At 37.8% G+C, this 21474-nt stretch overlaps 1 protein-coding gene across 1 annotated transcript in view; it reads right to left on the bottom strand.

Annotated features, from left to right (window-relative positions):
* fras1 (Fraser extracellular matrix complex subunit 1) overlaps positions 1-21474 on the bottom strand; it is a 263378-nt gene that overhangs the window by 55774 nt on the left and 186130 nt on the right. The window contains exons 31-39 of the mRNA XM_055224440.1: positions 19429-19598; positions 11551-11667; positions 10365-10479; positions 10152-10289; positions 8766-8798; positions 4675-4806; positions 3945-4067; positions 1562-1809; positions 568-719 (exon numbers count right to left, since the gene is read on the bottom strand). Of these exons, the coding sequence (XP_055080415.1) occupies positions 568-719; positions 1562-1809; positions 3945-4067; positions 4675-4806; positions 8766-8798; positions 10152-10289; positions 10365-10479; positions 11551-11667; positions 19429-19598 (1228 nt within the window). The remainder of the gene's footprint in view (positions 1-567; positions 720-1561; positions 1810-3944; positions 4068-4674; positions 4807-8765; positions 8799-10151; positions 10290-10364; positions 10480-11550; positions 11668-19428; positions 19599-21474) is intronic.

The following is a 21474-nucleotide window of genomic DNA, read 5'->3' as shown; positions in this document are numbered from 1 at the left end:
AACTAAATAAATATACTGAAAATATCAATATACTCAATCTGACATTATGGAGTATATTGTGGTATTTGATTGTGCAAGTCAGGCTTCATACTTTACAGTATTATTGACAAAAATCTTGGATGTGTGAGTTTCTTTCTTTAAATAGTGGTAAACAAATATGCAACAAACATAAAGCTGTGATTATGTAAGTATTCAGTACTCTGATTGGACCATGCAAAATACACGGTAATGTGTGTATTCAGTATTGTGTAAGTAAACACATTTTCAAAGTATTCTCTAGTATTCAACCCTTGTGGTGTGAGAGAAAGTCTGTGTGGGCATTGAGCGAATAAATGTACTGAACTTGACCAATGTATTTAATGTCTTTCTTATTCTGTAAAGCACTTTGAATTACTTTGTGTACAAATTCTGCTATACAAATAAACTTGTCTTGCCTTTCAAATGAATTCATGTATTTTAAAAAAAATCTCATAAGCAAATTACTATACCAGCTATTGTAATATTCTTATGCTATCAACAACTTGCCCAGGCCTGGCTTATAAACTCATAGACAGGCTTAGAGTGTACCTGATGCGCTGCTTGTTGATGTCGTCCATGCTGAAGGAGGAGTACTCTTGGAGTTCTTGGTGCTTGTGCTGGTCCTCGGAGCGGGTCAGGATCCCGTACATGGGCACAGACACCAGCTGTATCCGGATCTGAGCGTCTGAAGATGCATCATCCTGCAGCGGAGAAATGTGGATGTGATAGAGGAGGAAACAATGTTGGAAAAAATGTAATATTGCAATAGTCTAATGATGAAGATCTAAAAGTCAAAAGTCTATATGAAGCCTATATTACTTTTGTCCTAAATAATTACATTTGTAACGATGGGATGCAATGATTTCTCTATTCATTATAGACAAATAACCAAGGGCCCTATTGAACAAAATCATGCAATTGTATTTTAATTGATTGATACATGTTTGAGTAATCCCGTATTAACAAGCATTTGAGCCTTGGGAAAATATTTGTCTGCACTTATCCCCTATCCCTGCCCACAGCTCAGTACTAGTGTTGTCATGATACTGTACTTTCTTTGACATTCAGGTAGCTTCCACAGTGGTCCATGAGCATATACTAGTTTATGTGGTCTTATACTTATTCTCCCTGTTCAGAAAAGGTTCATTTCTGTCCTGTGAATGTGACTTTATTAGTATTGATACTTGCTCAAATAAGCTAGTTTTTATACTAGTTTTAGTATCGTTTATTATCAGATTTTCAGTACTGCTGACAACATCAGTACTTACGTAGGATTATTAGATTTTTATTATTATTTTTTTTTTACAATGGTACTAAACATAGGGTACAAAAATATCACATAGGCCTAGCTATTTTTCAGTTATAAAAATGCAGCAAATAAAAATTTGCTGCTTGCTACAGTGAGGTATTCTTATGAAGAGGTGGGACCAGCAGCAGAGAATCAGGAAGTCAATGGACAGGAAGTCAAGTTGATTGCTAGAATTTACAAAAAAAACCTCAAAAAACAATATGTCGTAAGTGAACAATATAAAGAGTTCCTCACAGTGTATGCCAGATGGTTACGTCGTATCACTGTGCTGCTCCTCTCCGTCACCTGCAGGGAGAGAGCGGCATTGGGGTCTGGTTGTGGCCCGCTGCCCTCGGCGCCAAGTACAGCAACCGTCACCACCGTCGTCGCCATGGAGATGCCGTCACTCACAGAAATGGTAATGTGGTCTTCGAGTTGTACGCCGCCATTGTGACGATAGAGCAGGACGCTACGGGTGATGTCACTGAAGGAGAAAACGTCACCTGTAGAGAGAGAGAGAGACAGAGAGAGAGAGAGAGAGAGAGAGAGAGAGAGATGGGCTGCGTTCAGGTTCTAAAAGTTTATGACGTCTTAATTTCAGATGAAGGCAGGGGCCTATATAACTTTATGGGCGATTTACTGTCTTTGCAAGAACTATCCAAACTTATGATCTACAAATGTTGATCCTTATCATTTTTGTTTGGGATTGGCTCCATAAACTTGTCTCTAATCTTAAGGCTTAAAGTGCTTTCAACTGCCACTGTCACAACAATCACGTTTTTGAAAAACAGCACTTTTGAAGCTATTGCGAAAACAAAACAACACTTGTTTAGTTGTGTTGACAGAGAAGATGTTGAACTTTGTGCCAGTTTTTATTTCATGTGAATAGACCCATTAATTACTGAGATATTAACCATAAAAAGGTTAACAAATCTGCAATATGACAGATCACAGCAAATTCTACCATAGAATTCTGACCTGTCCTCCAGGGAAATTTGAACCTCCAGGTAGATAACAGTCAAAACGGGACAAACTGATGTTTAAATGCTTCACACAGGCTGACAAACTTTAATTTGTCAGTAAAATACACATTTTAATAACATTAGCTTGTTTTTGTATACTGAATAAAGCACCAGCTACATAGAAAAAACTATAATAGCTGATAAATGTTCATGAATCTTAAACTCACCCACTCCGGCACAACAGTATCACACCATCTGCCCTCATTTAAATCAGCCTGACATGAACTCTGAAACTGCAATTTACCACCATAGAATTTCACTCTTTCTACTAGTTTCAAATTCTTAGGAGTGAGTCCAGCATTTAATATTCTCCATTTGTAGTAGCCATAGTTTTCTATTAAATGACACTTATTATAGGAAAGGTTAAGTTATGTATGCTATGTCAAAACACACCTGGAGTTATATTTTGATTCACTCACACTAAGCAAAATTGTCTTTTTTGAACAAAAAAACAAACAAACAATGCTCTGTGTGCATTTTGCCCGTTTAGTTGCGTCAGAGATAAAACTCTGCACTTCTCCTGCACAGTTCTAAAGCACATAAACTACCACCAGACTCATTCTGTGGTCAAATATATAGCATTTATGGGAGATGAGGACTTTATTTGATTATTGACCATTTTCTTTCCCATTGCTGACAGCAGAGGGAGCTCCAGCACATAAATACTTAATTGGAAACTGAGATGTAGTTTATAAAGTGTTTTCCATGTGTAGAGTTAGAAATTAAGTAAGAAAATGTGAAATACTGCTCCAAAGGTGACATGAAGCATGTTTTAAAGAGAATTAAAGCCTCCAGAATGCATTAAGTTTAATAATTGAATTAAGTTTAATACAGTTATAGTGTCAACCAAATCAATAGTATGTTAGATGTACTTTTTCTTAGGTGCAAATTTTTAAGTATTTTCTTGAATTATATGACAACATTCAGGCAAAATTAAGGTAATCCATCATAAATGTATTAAAATGTGCCTATAAAAGTCATTATCATTGTCGTCATTGGACAGTAATATTGTAAAAACTAAATCTAAATCATTTTAAACAGTTGGCAGTGGTCCAAATTTATTCCTCACTTATCTCATGCATTCTGACTATCCTAATTACTCACCGTGATGAGTTTATAAGTGCATTTCACAAGTTTCAGAGACCAGACATCAATTAGCATGCAAGCGTCGCATTTCCTTCTTTTCGGACAATAAAACGCTTTTGAATTTGATGCAGACTGAACACAGCGGACTTATTTTTTACCTCATAAGCTGCTTATACAATATATCTGTACTGAGGCAAGACATTTTTTTTCTCAAACACAGTACACAGGAAAAAACTGGGTTCGGACTCTTTAAACTAACTTCAATCTGACACAACTTTAATCTGACTTCATACCTTTATTGAAAGATTGCAAGTTAGTTTCATTTCAGTTTATAATCAGCACTTTTTGCCCTGTTTTGATAAGTTTAAAAGATGATACACTCGATAATCTAATTTCAGTGTTATCGATAATGTATTATTTTCCGTCTCTAGTTTGTCCCGTGTGCAGCCATAGAGAGACTACACACTTTTTTTTGCTGCAGACTGGGTAGTGACACGTGTAGTGGGTATACAGTAGTGCATTTGTCTGACCTTTGACCATCTTGTGCTGTGTGTCTGTTCTGATAAGGTCTCCATAAACAGGAGCCTCGGTCATCTCAAACTCCAGCTCATCGGGAGCCGTGTCCGCGTCGCTCACGGCCAGCTGCAGACCACCTGTCAATCACACAGTCAAATACACCGAAAAACAAGATATCAGGTACTGGTGTAGAACTAGTATTGTCATTATACAAAAATTTCAAACTTGATTGATGTAATTTTCAACATTAAATCACAGTACTTTCTTTTATATTTCCATGTGGCCTTATATCTGTGTAATCTCTCAGTGGTCCAGGTAGGTTCCATAGTGGTCCATGGGAGTATTCATTCTAAAGCTATTCAAGAAAGGTTCATTTTTGTCCTTTCGACTTTTTTAGTATCGATACCTACTCAGATGAGTATAGCACCAACCAAGTTCTTAATTTTTTTTCTTATTCCAGGCTAAAATATCTGTTGTTTGAAAGCAGACAGAAACACCTTGAACTAATTCTAGTAATATTAATTTTAATGTCCATTTATTGTTACTAACTTTGTTCTGTGTGACTGAAATTAACTGAATTATTCATCACAGCAAGTTATAAGCAGTTAAATTCAAGTCAATACAACTTAATCTAGATTCACATTTGCCGGATGTGCGCCACTGCGAAAATGCACCAAATGCCATGATATTTTGGTGACCTTTTTTGGTGTTAGTTAAAGCAGTGGGAGTGTGTCTCTTCCTCACCGATCGAGACCTGTCCCCCCACGCCGACCTCCACCAGGGGGTCCAGCACTTGGAAAACGGGGGGTTGCTGGTGATTGGACAGAACCAGGATGGCAAAGTCCATCTCTGGGGTCGTGTGCTCTCCGTCCGACACTGCAACACAAATCAAGTCATTAAAATACTATATGGGGTTTTAAATGTTACTTATGGTCAGAATTAGAATCAGAAAAAAAGGTTTAATGCTATTGTCAACAAAATTCACATCAAGGAATTTGCTTTGGTGGTAATGTGCAAATAAATATATATGTATGTATTGTGTATTTATGTCTTATTTGTAATTCAATAAAATGATTAGATTATGTATTTGGCACCTGCTACTGGCAAAGGCATGTTTAAAATACTTTACTATTTGATATGTATTTTTAGTTTTATTTTAGACTTCACTACATTTGATTCATCTCTACAGTCTGAGGATTGAACACAGGACCTTCTAGCTGTGAGGCAACTCTGCCACTGTGCCACCCAGTTATTTTTATTATTACATCCATGTGTTTCAAAATGATGAACAATTAGGACTGTTGCCATAGTGATTTATCGTTGCTCAACAAGATAGATTCTCACCATATTTGTGAGTTCACAAACTCATGAGAATCCATCTTGGCATGGACCTGCTGTAAGGTTGACCAGGGCAGACCAGAAACAGAACAGCATTAAGGTTTGTGTGGAAGCCAAAGGCGAAGCACTCCAGCGAACCAAAACCAACATGGCAACGCTGACAGATGCACTTCAGCCTATTTTAGCCTCAATACAGACTATTTTGTTTGTGAAAAATGTGCACAGGGTGAGCCCTTTATGCATCTGTGCACAGGGACAATGTCTGTGCTTTTCTCTCAACTAGATGTAACAAATGTTTGATTTTTTTGGTTTGTTCCACTGTTGTGACACTTCAACCAATCAGATTTAAAAAGCTGTCATGATGTTCAGCATTTTCTGACCACTTTCAGTGAGAGCCATCCCAGATTGATAATGTTTAGAACTCAATTCAGACTGCTGCACATATCAGTCTGGTGTGAGTCAGGTTAATAGTGATTAGGAACTGAATAAAAAATGTATATATTTTGAATGAGGGGAAAAAACTCAAGATTTTGTATATAACATGAAGTTCAAACACATAATAGTGATGGTTATCCGAGCATTGAAATAATCAGGGCTAATCAAAAGGTGGTACTTTAAAAATAGCACTTATAACCAGGACAATTTCAGCCAAATGCACAAATGAGTAAACAAATATTATACCATGAGTAAAAGCTTGTTGATTTGGCAGAAAATGTGAGAAAATTTGACGCCACCTTTTCCAAAATAGAGAAATGTCTCTGTAATGGCAGGAGCAGCCCTAGCAGATGAGTTATGATGCGTTTAATGGGCGTACGGCAGAATGTCTCATCGGAAAAGCAGACAGGAAACAGTTTGCTCATTTTCTTTGTGATGGATTAGCTTCATTATAACTGTGCTTTCGAATGATAGAAATGGCCATAAAAAGCAAATGATACCAGCAGTCAGCCAGTTAGCACTAGCATACTACAATATAGACGCAAAAGTACCAGGATAAGTTGTGTAAAACATCTACATTAGGAATAAACAATTGAATAAATACTATAAGAAAAAATTTAATTAGGGATGGCTGATATATATCGTATCAGTGACAGAGGTTTCCAGATATTGATATTGGACCAATATTGAAAATAAAAGAGCATTTAGGCTAAAAATATCACCATATTTTTACACAATTATGCAACAACTTATTTTGTATTCCAAACAAATGCATTTTGTTACTATTTTTACAAAAGTGAAAAGGTTATTTGTTTACTTTATAATAACTTAAAGCCACAGTAGCCTATGTACTTTTAACTTTCTATTTCCATGGAATCGTGCCGGTGACGTGCCACTTTTTTCTTTTTTTTTTAACAAATGTACCAGTTATCGGCCACAAAAACAAGACAAGACAACAAGACAAGACGATATTGGGTATCTGTATCGACTCAAAAATGCATATAGAACCATTCCTATATCAATTACAATTCTACTGCTCTTTCTAATTACGGTATGTATGAACAGAAGAGAGGATTGAACTATTAACCTTTTGGTCAGAGGGCAAACACTGATACATTGCTGACATTTCTGCTCGATTTTGGTATATTTTTCATGTCTAGAATGTGATAGAGCTCCCTCCTCAATCAGGATTCATATTTCTGAACTTGCCACAGTGGTTTTTGACCTTTGCCACTGTGAAAAAACATTAGACTTTTGGCTGCCCTTTAGAAGTCCTTTTTGTAAGTTTTTCTTGCCACTGGAGTAAAGCAAAAGTACTTGAAATATATAAAGCAATATATAAAACAAGTCAAATAGTCAAGCTCTCGTCAAGTAAACGCATCTTATAGCGCTTTTTCACAATTACTAATAGCTAATAGCACATTTCTTCTCAGACAATAAAACACTTTGCAATTAGATGCAGACAGGAGAAATGCAGTCTTATTTCTACCATAAGAGCTCCTTATACAATATATCTGTACTGGAAAGACACATTTGGCTCATGTACGTAGGACAAATCAGATAACAGCACTTTAAGAGTTTGAGTTGAAAACATTTTACAGAAGAGTTTGCATTTGACCTTGGAAATACATTTGAATAATTTAAAGTTGAGCATTTCTGCCTCTTCAAACTGTTGTAAAACACACTGGATTTTGGACGCCGAGTGCTGGCACTTCAACTCTGGCTTCATCAAGCAGCTATTAACTAAATGTGCCCAAATTACTGTTAATTACATCTCGAGCAATCATTTAGAAAGGCCATATTCTTTCAAATGGTTGATATAGTAATTAGTATTTCATTAGGTCTCTGTAATGACTTTCAAAATGGTAGTGATTTGGCATTTTAAAGGTTCTATAATACGATAAAAACTGATCATTTTGAGATTTTAGCATATTTAGTTGCTTCCTCATCGAAAAATATACCCAGATAAGTATTTTGTCTCCCATTTTAGTAATCTTGCATATTTAGCTGGCCTCACTTGAGAGTCCCCACCTCGTGATGTCATTTAGTTTTTCCAAATATCTTCACTGACTGGACTAATTTTGATAATTCTAGTGCCATTACCAAGCAGCTAAACCAACTGACGCTCGCAGCTGCTATTTAGTGACTGAAACAGCTTTTCTCAGCAGTGCCAGATTGGCTCTGAAAGAACAACTTGGTTTTCACATAGACATTTGGTGTATGGTATCTTTCTTTTATATAGATTTAAATGTATTGGATTGAATATTTTTTGTTTTATTTTAGTTTTATCTAGTGGGCTAAGAGTATATTTTTCCTAATTTTGAAGAAACTTTGAAGGTATTACATTCACAACAGAACCTGGGTTAGCCTAGAGGACACATACACGTTTTTTCTCATTCTCAGATAGACCATGCCTCAGATTACATTACATTAGTTGAAACTTGGCTCGGCGCTTGTTGCCCTTTGCCCCGGTGAGAAAATCCCTTTGACTTTTGCCTGCCCTTTGGACGGTGCTTCTGTGGTAAATGAGTAGTGAGTGTTAAAAGCGAGAACGGCTCTACACTGTGGTGAAAAGTGTGTGAGGTGAAAGCTCGGGATAAATAAAGTCTACAGGCCAAAAGAGGAGAGAGAGAGGGCACAGAAAAAAACAAGGATTATACCAGAAATAGTTTACATAAAAGTACAAAAAAGGCTAAATCTACAAGAGATAAAATAGCTTGAATTTACCATACTACTTTTGCTAAACATAAATAAAGATTGTTTTTCACAGACCAGTGTGTTTTTTCCACATACCATCACATGTTTCAGATGCTTTATTTGGAAATAATATTTTAAGACCTCTCTTAAGTGTAACTTTTGTTATTCTTTGATTAATAAAAATGTATTGTATATAAGTAAAGTGCTTTCAGTGCCTTGAAGGTGTAAAACCATTTACTTTCATTACTTTTCATTTACTTCCAACTGAATGAATAATTGCAAACGCATAATTTTGCTTAAAACCATTAGTTTGAACAAATTGTCCAAATAATAATAATAATTGAAATGTAAAAAAATGCACTTACCTGTGAAGTAGATGCTGAGAGACTCTGGAAGTCCTGTACAAAAAAAACAACAACAAAAAACTGACTTATCAGCATCCAAACCAGATATTAAAGTCAGTTTGATAATGTGTTTGGAGCCAGTGGAGTGGAGCAGGTGAGAGGAGCAGCGCTGATATGAACAATGGAACACTCTCCTTTTGAAGCCACAAAACCAGATTAAACCAAACTAAAGGGATCTTTGATGTGGGATTAGGATCATCTGTAACAAATCTGAATTACGTCGCTCTAAATCTATTAGTGTTGACTTTAATATTGGAGTAAAAGTTTGGACAATATGAGGATATAGTAAAATGCAATGACACTACAATCATTTTTAACAGTGATTTTGTGGGTTATTATGTTATATGCCCTTACAGTCAAAGCCAGACATTAATGATTCATTAATTAATTTGATTTATATAGCGCCTTTCAAGATAAGTGCTTTACAGTGCATTATTCAATCACTCCGCATTTGGTGGTGGTAAGATACTATTGTAGCCACACATGCCCTGTGGGTTAAGTGTCTTGCCACAATGATGTTTTTTTTTTTTTTGCCACTGGAGCCCCCCTGTGCCACCTGGTATGGTAGTGTCTTAACCCTCTGGTGCATAGCGGTCACTGCAGTGGACAGCAACAAAACGTAACTTTCTCTTTAATGCATTGGTTTATGTGGTGGAGCTGCAAATCAGCCTCTGGAGTGCTCTCTGCTGCCACACTCCATTGAGGTCAATTCAGTGGTCAGTCGGTGTAACTGCAAGTAAATTTCCTCGGATTGGTTTTCTTATTCAAGCCTAAACATTGCAGCTATACAGTGTTGACATTTCCCAAAAATTGTTGAAATGTTTTTCAAAGCATAAAAAGAAACACGTGTTTGTATATTTACAATAGGCACTTTTTACAGGCAGTTCACAATGTTGTTTCATGTCCTGAGAAGAATAAAAACACTTGACCAAGGCTTTTATAATTCATGCATCAGAGGGTTAAAGGAAAATGCTCAACAATGGATACTTGTTTTAACGATAAATAAAATAAACAATATGACAAAAAAAAAAAACAGTCTTTATGCAACATTTTAAAGCACATTTCAGGAAAGGTAAAAATCTATACTATTTAAAGTATATGAGGGGAAAAAAAACAGTATTTGTACTTAGGATGCTGATACTATCGCTCAAACAAATATCTAGTGTTGATACTACTTTTACTGTCAATTAGTATTTGGTATATAGATTTTTTTCTCACAACCCCACAAGAATTGTACAGTGACTTTGAGGGCGGTCAAAACTGTTTAACCTCGGGTCGATGACTGAGATGCTAAAAAGTGCAAATAATGGACTATCTCTATCCTAAACCTTAAATCTTGTCTCTCACCAGTGAAGGAGTATGTATACAGCTCCTGCAGGTGTGAAGGGGCGTGTGGAGGTCTGTAGATGATCTTGCCGTTGTCCACATCAGCCTGACTGAACTGAGACACTGGGGAGTTTGGTCTATCGCGGTGCTCCAGGACTCCTACAGACACACACATGATTATAAGGTCAGATGATGCAGGGATGGACATGATTTTTTAGTGAATATTTTTGGTACCATGTCCTGAAGGCAGAGGTTTAGTGATGCTGTAGATGAGTTTGTCGCTTGGCGTTTCCGAGTCGACAAAAGACAGAGCTGCGGGGGTGATCTCAGTGACCCGGTCCTCCAGAGCCTAAAGCAGCAACAGAAATAAGTCAAATACGAAAAGTAGATCATTAAATAGATCCAGATATTTTGTTTTATTCTGTTTAAAGGTCCTACGCTATGCAAAATTGACTCTTGTGAGCTTTTAACCACGCTGAGAGTCGTTACCTCTTCAAAAACATACCTGGAGTTGTGTTTTGTTTCGTTCATACGTTTGAGTAACCCTTTGTTTTTAGTCTGTTTAAATCCCCAAAACTCAAAACGCTCTCATGTAGGTCATGTAGTAGTAGTTTTCAAGTAAACAGCTACCTTTTACCATTTGTTTAGTAGAGATTGGCAATTCCAGGGCTGAAATTATTCAAATGATTCCAGTGAAGGTGTATGAAGTTTAAAAACACAGTGGAGCACTTCCTGTATTATAACTAGATGACATCAGAAGTGTGTGAATGGAACAAAATACAACTCCAGCATGTTTGTGATGAGGAAACAATATAGCATAGACCAGAAAATGGCGTAATATAGACACTTTAATTCATAGTGAAATACAGCAGTAGTAATAGTAGTAGTAGTACTAGTGAAATACCATAATCTAACACATTTTTGTCCAGCGGTTTTCTCTACTTTTGAGATGCTAAAAAAAGTCTAATTCTGGAGTTTTGGATCATAAAAAAAGACCTCAATGGAGCTCAACTGTACAAGCTCCCCTCTGGTTTTAGAGGTAATTATTCTCATACATTTTTATTATAAGCAGTGTATGTGATGTCTTAAAAACATGAAAAACAGTTTGCAGCACTATTGACTGTGAGTTTATAAGTAGGGCCAGGCAGCTAACAAAGTGCCCACCTTACTTCTTTGCTCACAGACATTAAAAAGTTCTATAATTAGACGCAGACAGCACACAGGGGATTAATTTTGATTCTAAGAGTTGCTTTTACATTGTGTCAGCACTGGGGCAAAACTAATGTGACTTACATGAAAACCAAAAATCACAAAAAGTACTTGTGGAATTAAAAAAAAGGCAGGTTTGATAGTAGAATAGTAGACTGTATTTATCTTGCTCGGCCATGTTAGGATGAATAATGAGGATTGGCAGAGGTACCGTGATCTGTAGCTCGCAGTCTGGGGCCAGCTGAGGGAACCCGGGGAGCTGAGGCAGGACCCCGATGGTGAAGGTCTGAGGGTCGCTCTGGAACTGTGGGCCTGTGTCTGTGGAGACCTGCAGCACACAGTGACGGAGTTAGAACTGTCAAATGTGATTGTTTACACATGTCTCTGATAAAATGGAATTGTGACTGTTGCTTCCTTACAGTTCTCATCCAACCAAATGCCTTTTAAAATGGATAGCAATATCAATCGGTCTCTTTAACTTAATTTTATTTACAAAAAGCTCCTTAAATATCCTGTATGGAATAAAAGAAGAAATAAAACTCGAGCGGTGGTGAGGAGAGTAGCTAAAAAATTTTCTAAAGTAAAAGTACTGATATTTCACAATAATATTACTCAAGCAGAAGTGTGGTAAGAGTAAAAAACAATGTTATTACTACACAAATAAAAGTCATTATAGTGCAATGCCTGAATGTAGCATCAGTTTGTCATTTTAAGTTAATGTAATTGAAATTAAAACACATTAAATGATGCACAAAATCTGGGATTTTCAAAGAACAGACAACAAAAATGAGAAAGTAGCAGTGAAATTATGGTGTCTGGAATAGAGCTGTTAATCGATAAAAATTGTAATCACAATTAATCACATAATTGTCCTGAGTTAGCTCAATTTGACTAATTTTACTATATTTTAATGCTTCTTTTAATAACTCATTTAGCTTTTTAATAACATATTTAGCCTTGTTTCTGTTTTTTTGTTGCTTACTTTACTAATGCTTTTATTTGTAAGCATAAATATCTAGAAATGTGTTCTGGAAAAAACATCTCATACAGGCGGAAGTGTAATATTGTGAAGCGGTGACATTATTACATCATTGATATGTTTTATTCATTATCATCAGCATCCATTCATTTAAACACTGCTGTGACTCTGCTGTCCACTGTTCTCTGTCGATGTGACTCTTTCACACTAAGACTCTTTCTGTAGGGGAAATATGCAGACACTTTTATTGTCTAAGAACCACTACGGAAGCGATGGTTATAAACAGCTATTTTTCTTATTCTTTTCAAGCACATGAGAGGACAGACGGTGCATTTTGCAAACTTGCTCTGGGATTTTAACATTGAGGAAGGCGGGGCTTAGCAGTGCTTTTACAACGAGGACGGGACAGGCGCGCTGCTTGGATCCTCCTCTCCTGCTCCACGTGTGCGAGTTAAACACACACACGCCTCTCTGCGATCATGTGTGTGTTTACCTCGCAAGTGTTTTGTGTGTGTGTTTCATTTTGAGCTTTTTCAGAACAAGCATTACTATTATTAACTAACTATTATTTTGTGTATGAACATAACATCTGATTATTAATAAAGGACCATGTTTTATCTTCCTTCTGGTATTGTAATTGATATAAAAAATATTGAGTCAGTTACTTGTTATAGAAATTGAGTTTGAAATGTTGGTATCGTGCCACTAAACCAATGTGTCCAATGGTGATCCCAACACTCTGGATAATGCATAATTCATACAGACCCTTAAAAGTGTACAGAATCCATCTATGAATCCAACTAACTACATTCCCAACCATCTCCATGCTCTCTCTCTCACTTAAATGGCCCCCATCTCCCTGTGACTGTGTGCTGCCTTAATAGCCTTGTCGCCCTTTGTGCATAGTGTAGTGATCGCTGGCACTGGATCGTGTACGTTTAAGAAGCCAATTTAAAAACGTGCCAATTCCACCCCGGCCTCCGTGTTCCTGTCATCTGGCTAAAGCAGAGAAAGTGGGAGAGATGTCATTTTCAAGTAACGTCAAAGTAGTGTGAAGTTTGAATCCAGCCGTTTGTCCCTGTGCTCAGTCAGCGCGGAGGTATTGATCCCCTGGTACTGCTGATCAGAACGCTGCGGGTTCCATTTACATTTAAAGAACATACGGGGCTGTGGTACGTGAGGCATGGGATGGAGAGTTAACTTAGTCAAAATCCTGAGTTCTGAGAGAGATACTCAGGATGGTGAGAGTGTTATTGGCTGGCTGTGTCTCTCTTTGAACTTTTATTGCGTTTGTGCTGTTTCTGTCTGTTGTTACACTAAGAGTCTTTCGTTCTTTCTCTTTATTTATACAGGGGAACCCAATGAGAGCACTTGGACTCTCTTTTTCATGGGTGTGCTGTTCAAAATACAATACAAACAAAAAACAAAAGTCGACTCATTTGAAAATTTGGTGAAATATGATCATAACGGACAGAAAACGTGCCCCCTTTTCCTCTCTGATGTAAAGACCTACCTGCTTCATGTACTGGCTCCACCTTTAAGCAGAGGACAGGGAAAACGCAGCAGAAGGCTGGTAAAGCTAAAAGCTGGATGTTCTGGAGTTTATGGACCTGTCACATCAGCGTTTCGTTTCTTACCTCCCTTTGGATCCCACCTACCTGTGCGCCACCTCTCACCAGACTGCGGGCCCAGTGTTTACATCTTACACAACCTATGGCCTCACCACGAGCTCCTCTGACGGCTAAAGCTACGTTATCTCAGTGTAATGATAAGAACTTTTTTTTTTAATATAATACAAAAAAAAAAAAAAGAAAAGAAAAAAGATTGCCCTTATGAATGCTAGGTCACTGGCCCCAAAAACTTAACTTTTAAAGCATTACTTTGCATCAAAAATTGGATTTTCTATGCGTCACCGAAACATGGTCGCGGGGGAGGTATTGCGAATGTTTACCAAAAGAAACATACCAGTAAACAGCTCACTCTGTCAGCCACCTACTCCATTTTTAAATAAGCTGGGCTGAAGCCAAAATATGACTGTGTTCTAATTATGAATGATTTTAATATCCATGTGTGTTGTCCAAATAATCCGCTGGCCAAGGGTTTCTTAAACCTTACTGACCCGGAAGAGACATCATCATTTAACATCTATATTCTCTATTCTCTACAGAAGATCTCACAGTCTGGTCCCTTCCTCCACTGAGTCTCAGGTCAACCATAAGCGGAGTAGTCCAGAGCCTTGGAATTGGCTCATTGATTCTGAAGAAATCTGCAATGTTTATCAGTCCATTGTTTTATTTTTTTCCCTTTCTTTTCTCCAACTATATATTTTTTATTGCTCAATTTAGCCCTGCATTAGCTTTGGTGAAGTCCTAGTTGCCTTTAGACATGGTTTAGATCTAATTTAGTCCTGTTACTCAGAAAGCCAGCCATCTTCTGAGAATCTTTGCCGTCCGAGACAGACTGAAGACACGGTGCCTTACGATCGTTCATCTTAGTGAGAAGTACAAGGAACACAATACATTTCTGATTCTATAGAAAAGCTTCAATTTCTCCTTCTTATATTAGACCATTATTCCTGATTTCACTTTGATGCGTATAATAGCGGCCTGACAATCCTGCAGACGCACATCCAGAGACTGCATGCCGCTCTTGTCTGTACTTGTCTCCTTTCAATAGCACAGCCTCCCTCTGAGTCCCATACAAAAGCCCTGATGTGTAATTGAAGTACACACAGATCTGCATGAGGCATCTAAAAGCATGGGCTGAACGAGGGAGGTAGGAGGAGATGAGGCAGAGAGGGGATGAGAGAGAGCCAGAGAAAGAAAGAGAAATGAGATGAAATATTGGAGAATTCTAAGAAACACTTCAGAAAAATTTTAGCATTCAAAGTAGCATTTAGAATTTTGATATTTTTGACATCCGGACTGAGATCTGACTAATACAGAGGGAGTAAGGGATGAGTCTACATTTAAACAAATACACAGGTTGGATTTCCATGTTTTTTGGGGACATTGTTATGACTTACATTAATACCCTGGAGACTTATCACATTAACCATAGATATTACTTGCTTAACTTTCACCTAACCCTAACTTTAAAGGTCTTATGTTATGCAAAATGGATTCTTGTGAGTTTGAAGCCATGTTATAATGCTGTTACCTTCTCAAAAACATGACTGGAGTTGTGTTTTGTTTCATTCGCACATGTTTGAGTAACCCTTTATTATTGGTCTGTCTACATCTCCAAAGCTCAAAATGCTCTGTTCCAACTTGTGACATCATACAGTTGTAGTTTTCAAGTTAACAGCTGCGTTTAATTCAGATTGGCAATTTCAGGGCTGAAATCATTCAAAGGATTTTAGTGGAGGTGTATAGAGTTAAAAAAAGACAGTGTAGCACTTCCTGTATTACCACATGACATCACAAGGTGGAACAGAGTGTCTTCTTCTTTAAACTATTTAAACCCTTATCTCTGCATCAAAATGTGGACTTAACTGAGACTAATTCTGGAACTAAACCTGGACTAGAACAGGATCAAATGCACTGACAATAGTTTGTTTTGTAACAAAGAAGTTTTCATTTCTTTCAAATCCAAGTGTCTGTATTTGGAGCTGGCCCACTGCGCGTAAAAGTAAAGCTGTAAGAAGTTCTTCACATGTGACGTGAATTAGCGGATCAAATCAGAGCTTATGTGGATACAGTTTGACCGAGAGTGAGAGACGAGTAAAAGAGGACAGAGACATGATGAAGGAGCACACAGCCACAGCCCAGTGAAAAGTCCAAACCAGCATCTGTGTCCATACAGTCCCCTTCACACCAACAGCAGTGTCAAATATAGACCTATTTTATTAGTATATTTAATATTTGGACCAAACTTGATTCAAGACAGGATTAAGCCAGGTCTCTAAACCAGGACTAAACCAGGACTAAACCAGGACAGGACTAACCAGAACCAGCGAAAGTGCCCTTACTATGGGCACTAAGTGAACTGCAATTGGCCAATTTTTGGGTAGTAAAAAGCCAAGCTTTAGTGTAGTTTTACCCCAGGTCAACTCAAAGGTGGGATTTTAATGAGACAGGGTCAAAAAACATGTTCCGTGTTTAAAATAAGTGAGTCAAATTTGCACCCAAGAATTTCAATGGGAGTCAATGCAATTAGACGGCCCGGCCCATTGTAGAGAACACAATGAACAAAAACACGGCCTTGGAGCTTTTACGCCAGTCAATGCTTATCCAACAGGGTTACAATGGGAGGCAAGTTAATTTTATTTTGTGACGCACTTCTCATAAAGCCAATGTTATTTTTGTAGATTTTTTCATTGAGCACAGAAAATGATTTTGTGAAGCCCTCAGGTTAAAAGCACTGATTGGAGGGTACAAAGGGTACATTTCTAACCAGCTCTTTATCAACCCTATTTTATGCAAATGAAATGACTCGATACTCAATATGGAGTCCGATACCACAGCACTGACAATAAAAAAGTTAGACAACAGAATGTGATTTCCAACGTTAAATCATAGTACTTTTCTTTTATATTTCCATATGGCCTTATATTTGTGTAATCCCTCAGTCGTCGAGGTAGGCTCCATAGTGCTCCATGGGCGTATACAGTTTTATGTGGTCTAATACTTGTTCTGATACAGCTCAAGATCATTCTAAAGCGATTCAGGAAAGGCTCATTTGTATCCAGTGAATGTGACTTTTTTAGTATCAATACCTGCTCAAATGAGTTTCTGATTTTTGATACTTTAGACAACCCGAGCATGTGGTAGGACATTTACCACAAGTTGCATAGTGCATCTTTAAAATAGATGTACAGTTTACTGGCTAGAAACATCAACCAACTAAACATTTGGAGCATTATATGGGCTAAAGATGATACATAAGCCCTATTGAAAACCAAGCCCAGACATAAGAGACAAAGAATGTCCTTTTCACAGCACTAGGCCACTGTCCAGTTGGCATTTGGTGTATCTTGTCCCAGATCTTGGACCCATTAAGATGCCCAGGTAGATTAGGCAAAGCCCCAGCTCGAGGCTAAAGCTAAAGTCAAGTTTTCTTTGTTAGCCAATAATCAGGATTACTCAGTCGAGATAAGTAACACAAAACAAAACCTAAAGGTCGGTGGTTCCATCCTTGTGCATACTGTTGTTGTGTTCTTGGGCAAGACACTTATCCAGTTGGTGTATAATTGTACTAGTACTCTGTTACTCAATTACAGTAACCTGAGTAAATTTCTAATAAAATTGTACTTCTCAGAGTAGTTTTCTGATCCCATACTTTTGCTCCTACTTGAGTAATATATGTGAGTGTAACAGTACTCTTACTTGAGTAATATATGTGAGTGTAACAGTACTCTTACTTGAGTAATATATGTGAGTGTAACAGTACTCTTACTTGAGTAATATATGTGAGTGTAACAGTACTCTTACTTGAGTAATATATGTGAGTGTAACAGTACTCTTACTTGAGTAATATATGTGAGTGTAACAGTACTCTTACTTGAGTAATATATGTGAGTGTAACAGTACTCTTACTTGAGTAATATATGTGAGTGTAACAGTACTCTTACTTGAGTAATATATGAGTGTAACAGTACTCTTACTTGAGTAAAAGTTTTGGTTACTTTTCCCATTGTGACTAAGTCTGCAAGTGACAAAAGTTTTATATTCACAATATGAAATTATTTGTTTGTTTTTTGCACCACTCCTTCAGATATGATTTTGTTTGTCTCACTTTTGTGTCTCTGACAATACCAGATTTTGTGCATTGTTTAATGTGTTTTACTTTCAAATACATTAACTTCAAACTATAAATCAGATGTTACATCCTGACAGTTACACTTACTTGAGTAGTAAATTTCCCAAATACCTTTTACTCTAACTTGAGTAATATCTTGGACCACTGCTTTGTACTGCTACTTGAGTAATATAAGTTTGAAGTATTTTGAAGTAAGAGAACTGTTACTTGAGTTCAGTTTTGGCTGCTCTATCCTCCTCTGTGCAGAGTGGATGTAGAAAAGTGCTATAATTGTGACTATTTAACATCTTAACTCTGTCCATGGGTTTCAGAATGATGAAAAATTCGGATCATTGCCAACTTGCCATAGCAATTATCATCTTTTGAACGGTGAAAAGTCCTCATAATGGTGCCTATAACAGGAAGCTAAAACCTACAATCAACAAAATATCCGGTCTTATTCTGGATAAAAAAGTTAAGAGCTGATTCCACATCGTGCATCTCTCTGCTGCGCTGCTCCATACACTGTGGTAATCGCACACCTGTTGTAGTGAATGAGAGCCATTCCACATCCCGCCTGTGCACCGCCACACCTCCCACAAAATTACAGACCAACTCTAACTTCTCCACTGATGTCCAGCCAGATTACTCTTCACAGTGCAGAACACTCCAAACAGGAAAAAGAACGTGAACTACAGCCAAATTTACAAAGGAAATACACTCCGCACAAACTATATTTCCATCAGATTACTTCTATAGATGTTTTAACAGTTGTTGCTTTGATAGTTTGGTCAGTGCCTGTTAACTTTTACTTTATGTCACTGAAACACAGTGATGTTAAAACTTCATTTACACAACAGTTTCATGCATCTGTTTACACGTGTAAACTGATGCGACATGAGCTAAAGAGTGATCTCATGTGACAGAGAGTGATCTGCTCCTGCTTTTGAATAAAGTTATTTTGGTATTTTATTTCACAAACTCTGCACATGCTCTTCTTGAGCTCCTTGGGGCTCGCAGCCCTGTGCAGCGCAGCAATGAGTAAGGGTCTGCACCTCAGCCGGAAACCGTTCAGTGGCGTGGCACAGTGGAGCTGCATTATGTGGAATAAGCCCGTAATGCTGAGGTTTACATCTGTACAAACATGTTCTGAATCTGAAATGTGATTCTTGTTTGGTTTGTCAGTTCATATTTTTGTCTTTTTGTCAATTCTTCTGGACAAGTTTAAAATGTGGACTTTGAACAGAATACTATTACCAAAACATAAATCGCAAATCTAATTGTAAACACAATGCTTGTCGTTTGATATTTTTCCCAAATTGTTCAGACCTAGCCCATAGTGTTTGACCCAGGACCCCCAAATGTGGTTACCTTGAACTGGAAGGAGTCAGTGGTGCTGCTTGCTCCATGGTGCCTGTACCATACGGCCCCATCGTTGACGTCCTGCTGGGTGAAGGAGGAGGTGGAGGTGAAGCCACTGTCCTGTGACATGGGGGGGTCCAGGGGCGAGTCTGCAGGCATGGAGACTAGGACCACATCGCCTACAACCACATGCAAGACAAGGGTTGATTTGAAAAACATTAGACCTGTTCTTAGACTAAATGGAATAGTGAAATAAGGCCGTCCTCATTTCGTGTGCTAACAAGGGCCAAAACATGTTTGAATTGCACAGTAGATATGATTAGAGTAATAATAATAATAAATTACACCTTTATTTTGGTAAATGAACATTAAGCTGCCAGAATACATGTCCCATGTTCGTATTCTCACAGCTACTTCTGAGATATTTTTACATCTCTCTTTTCACTTTTTCCACAAACACTTAAAGGTGCTATGTGTAGTTTTATGCCCATGACATTTCTTATTTTGCCTTTTTCTGAATCTCTATCTGTACTGATGAGTCGATTGACACTTTTACTGTCCACTGTGACTGCCCCTTTAAGCCAGTCAGCTTAGTTTAATTTTTGAGTCAGATTTTCTGTGAAATCTGTGGCTGTGACGTTATGCACGTTCATGTGTTCTCCATGGTGACATGTTAGAACTGTCCCAGAGTCGCCACTGAAGCAAACAAGATCATTTTTATAATCTGCTGAGCCCACTTTCACTGTTGTCGGCCGTCTGTCGTCTGCGCGGAGTTAAGCGTGATTAGTGCATTGCCTCCCGTCCAGCGTTCACTATAAAGCCCTTTGTGTAGGTTGTTAACACTGGAGCTTTTATGTCTAGTTGTTTCGCTGAAACTTGACATCACAGATGTGCTGAAACTTTTGCAGAGAAGACAGGACTTTATCTTGTCCTATCTTTATTACAAGCTGTGATAAAACAACAAAGAAAGGACAGATTGTTTCTTGAGCCACAGAAGGTCTTCAGCTCTGCCCCTGTCCCTGCCCTCTGCACCAGTGTGATACAGGTTAAGAGCAAACAAGGGAGATAAAGTGAGAAAGGGGATGCGAAGGGAAAGACACAAACCAGTTAATTTTAAATTAGTATTAGACATAGGCCAATTAATGTGCTGAATGTGCGTTGAACCGGTCGTAATCCCTGTCTGAGGGTTCTGTTCTTCCATTTTCCCAGCCTGTTCAGATCCTTCTTTTTGTTACCTCCCTGTTTTCACGGCAGCTGCCGCTCATTTTGATACTCAGCCCAGGGGAGCCTATATGTGCTCCTTCTGTTCATCGAGTGGCTGCTGGATTGTCATTTAATTTGTTCTGTCAAGAGAGACACGCAGGCTCTGTTTCCTGAATAAACTTGTTGAATTCACTGAGACTAAGAAGTGTGGCGGTATTTCTTTGTTATGCATTTGAGTCCAGTTTAACCTGCGTGAGGCCTACTGCACAAACTAAGCCTACATTTTGTCAGCAGTTTACTTTTTGTCTGTTTCAGACTGAATCAAACGTAATCAAAATAGGCTAGTTATTGCAATGCACAGCCTTTTTTAATGAACACAGGGTCAGAGAGAGGACCCCAGGTTTGAAATAATAGATATTATATATATATTATTTGAAAATAAATTTGAAATAATGAATTACAATGAAAATAATGTTTAAGTCAAAACTTGATGTCATTGAAGGTTGTGCACATACAAGCACACGTGGAGCTGAACAGCGTGGAAGAGCGGGCTGCTGGGTTGCTATAGTGAAACAATTATTGTAATCAAATTGCACATAGCACCTTTAACTGTTGTAAAACAGTGACACATATTTACCACTGGTACTATCTTACCAAACTAAGTAATAATAGAAAAATATGAAACCCTATCATATGCATTTTAAGGTTTGGGGTCTGATGCTCCCAACACTACTATTGTGTCTTTGGGCATTTCACCTTGTGCATATGCATAGTTATCTGGTTGGGCTCGTCTCTCCACAGATCTGACATGGTATTTGGCCTCATGGTGTTGCCTGCTTGTCTATAGATATA

This window comes from Periophthalmus magnuspinnatus, chromosome 9 (assembly GCF_009829125.3).
Source record: "Periophthalmus magnuspinnatus isolate fPerMag1 chromosome 9, fPerMag1.2.pri, whole genome shotgun sequence".
NCBI classification, from domain to species: Eukaryota; Metazoa; Chordata; class Actinopteri; order Gobiiformes; family Gobiidae; genus Periophthalmus; species Periophthalmus magnuspinnatus.
Note: the sequence above shows the minus strand (reverse complement) of the source record. Positions and strands in the feature narration are given on the sequence as shown.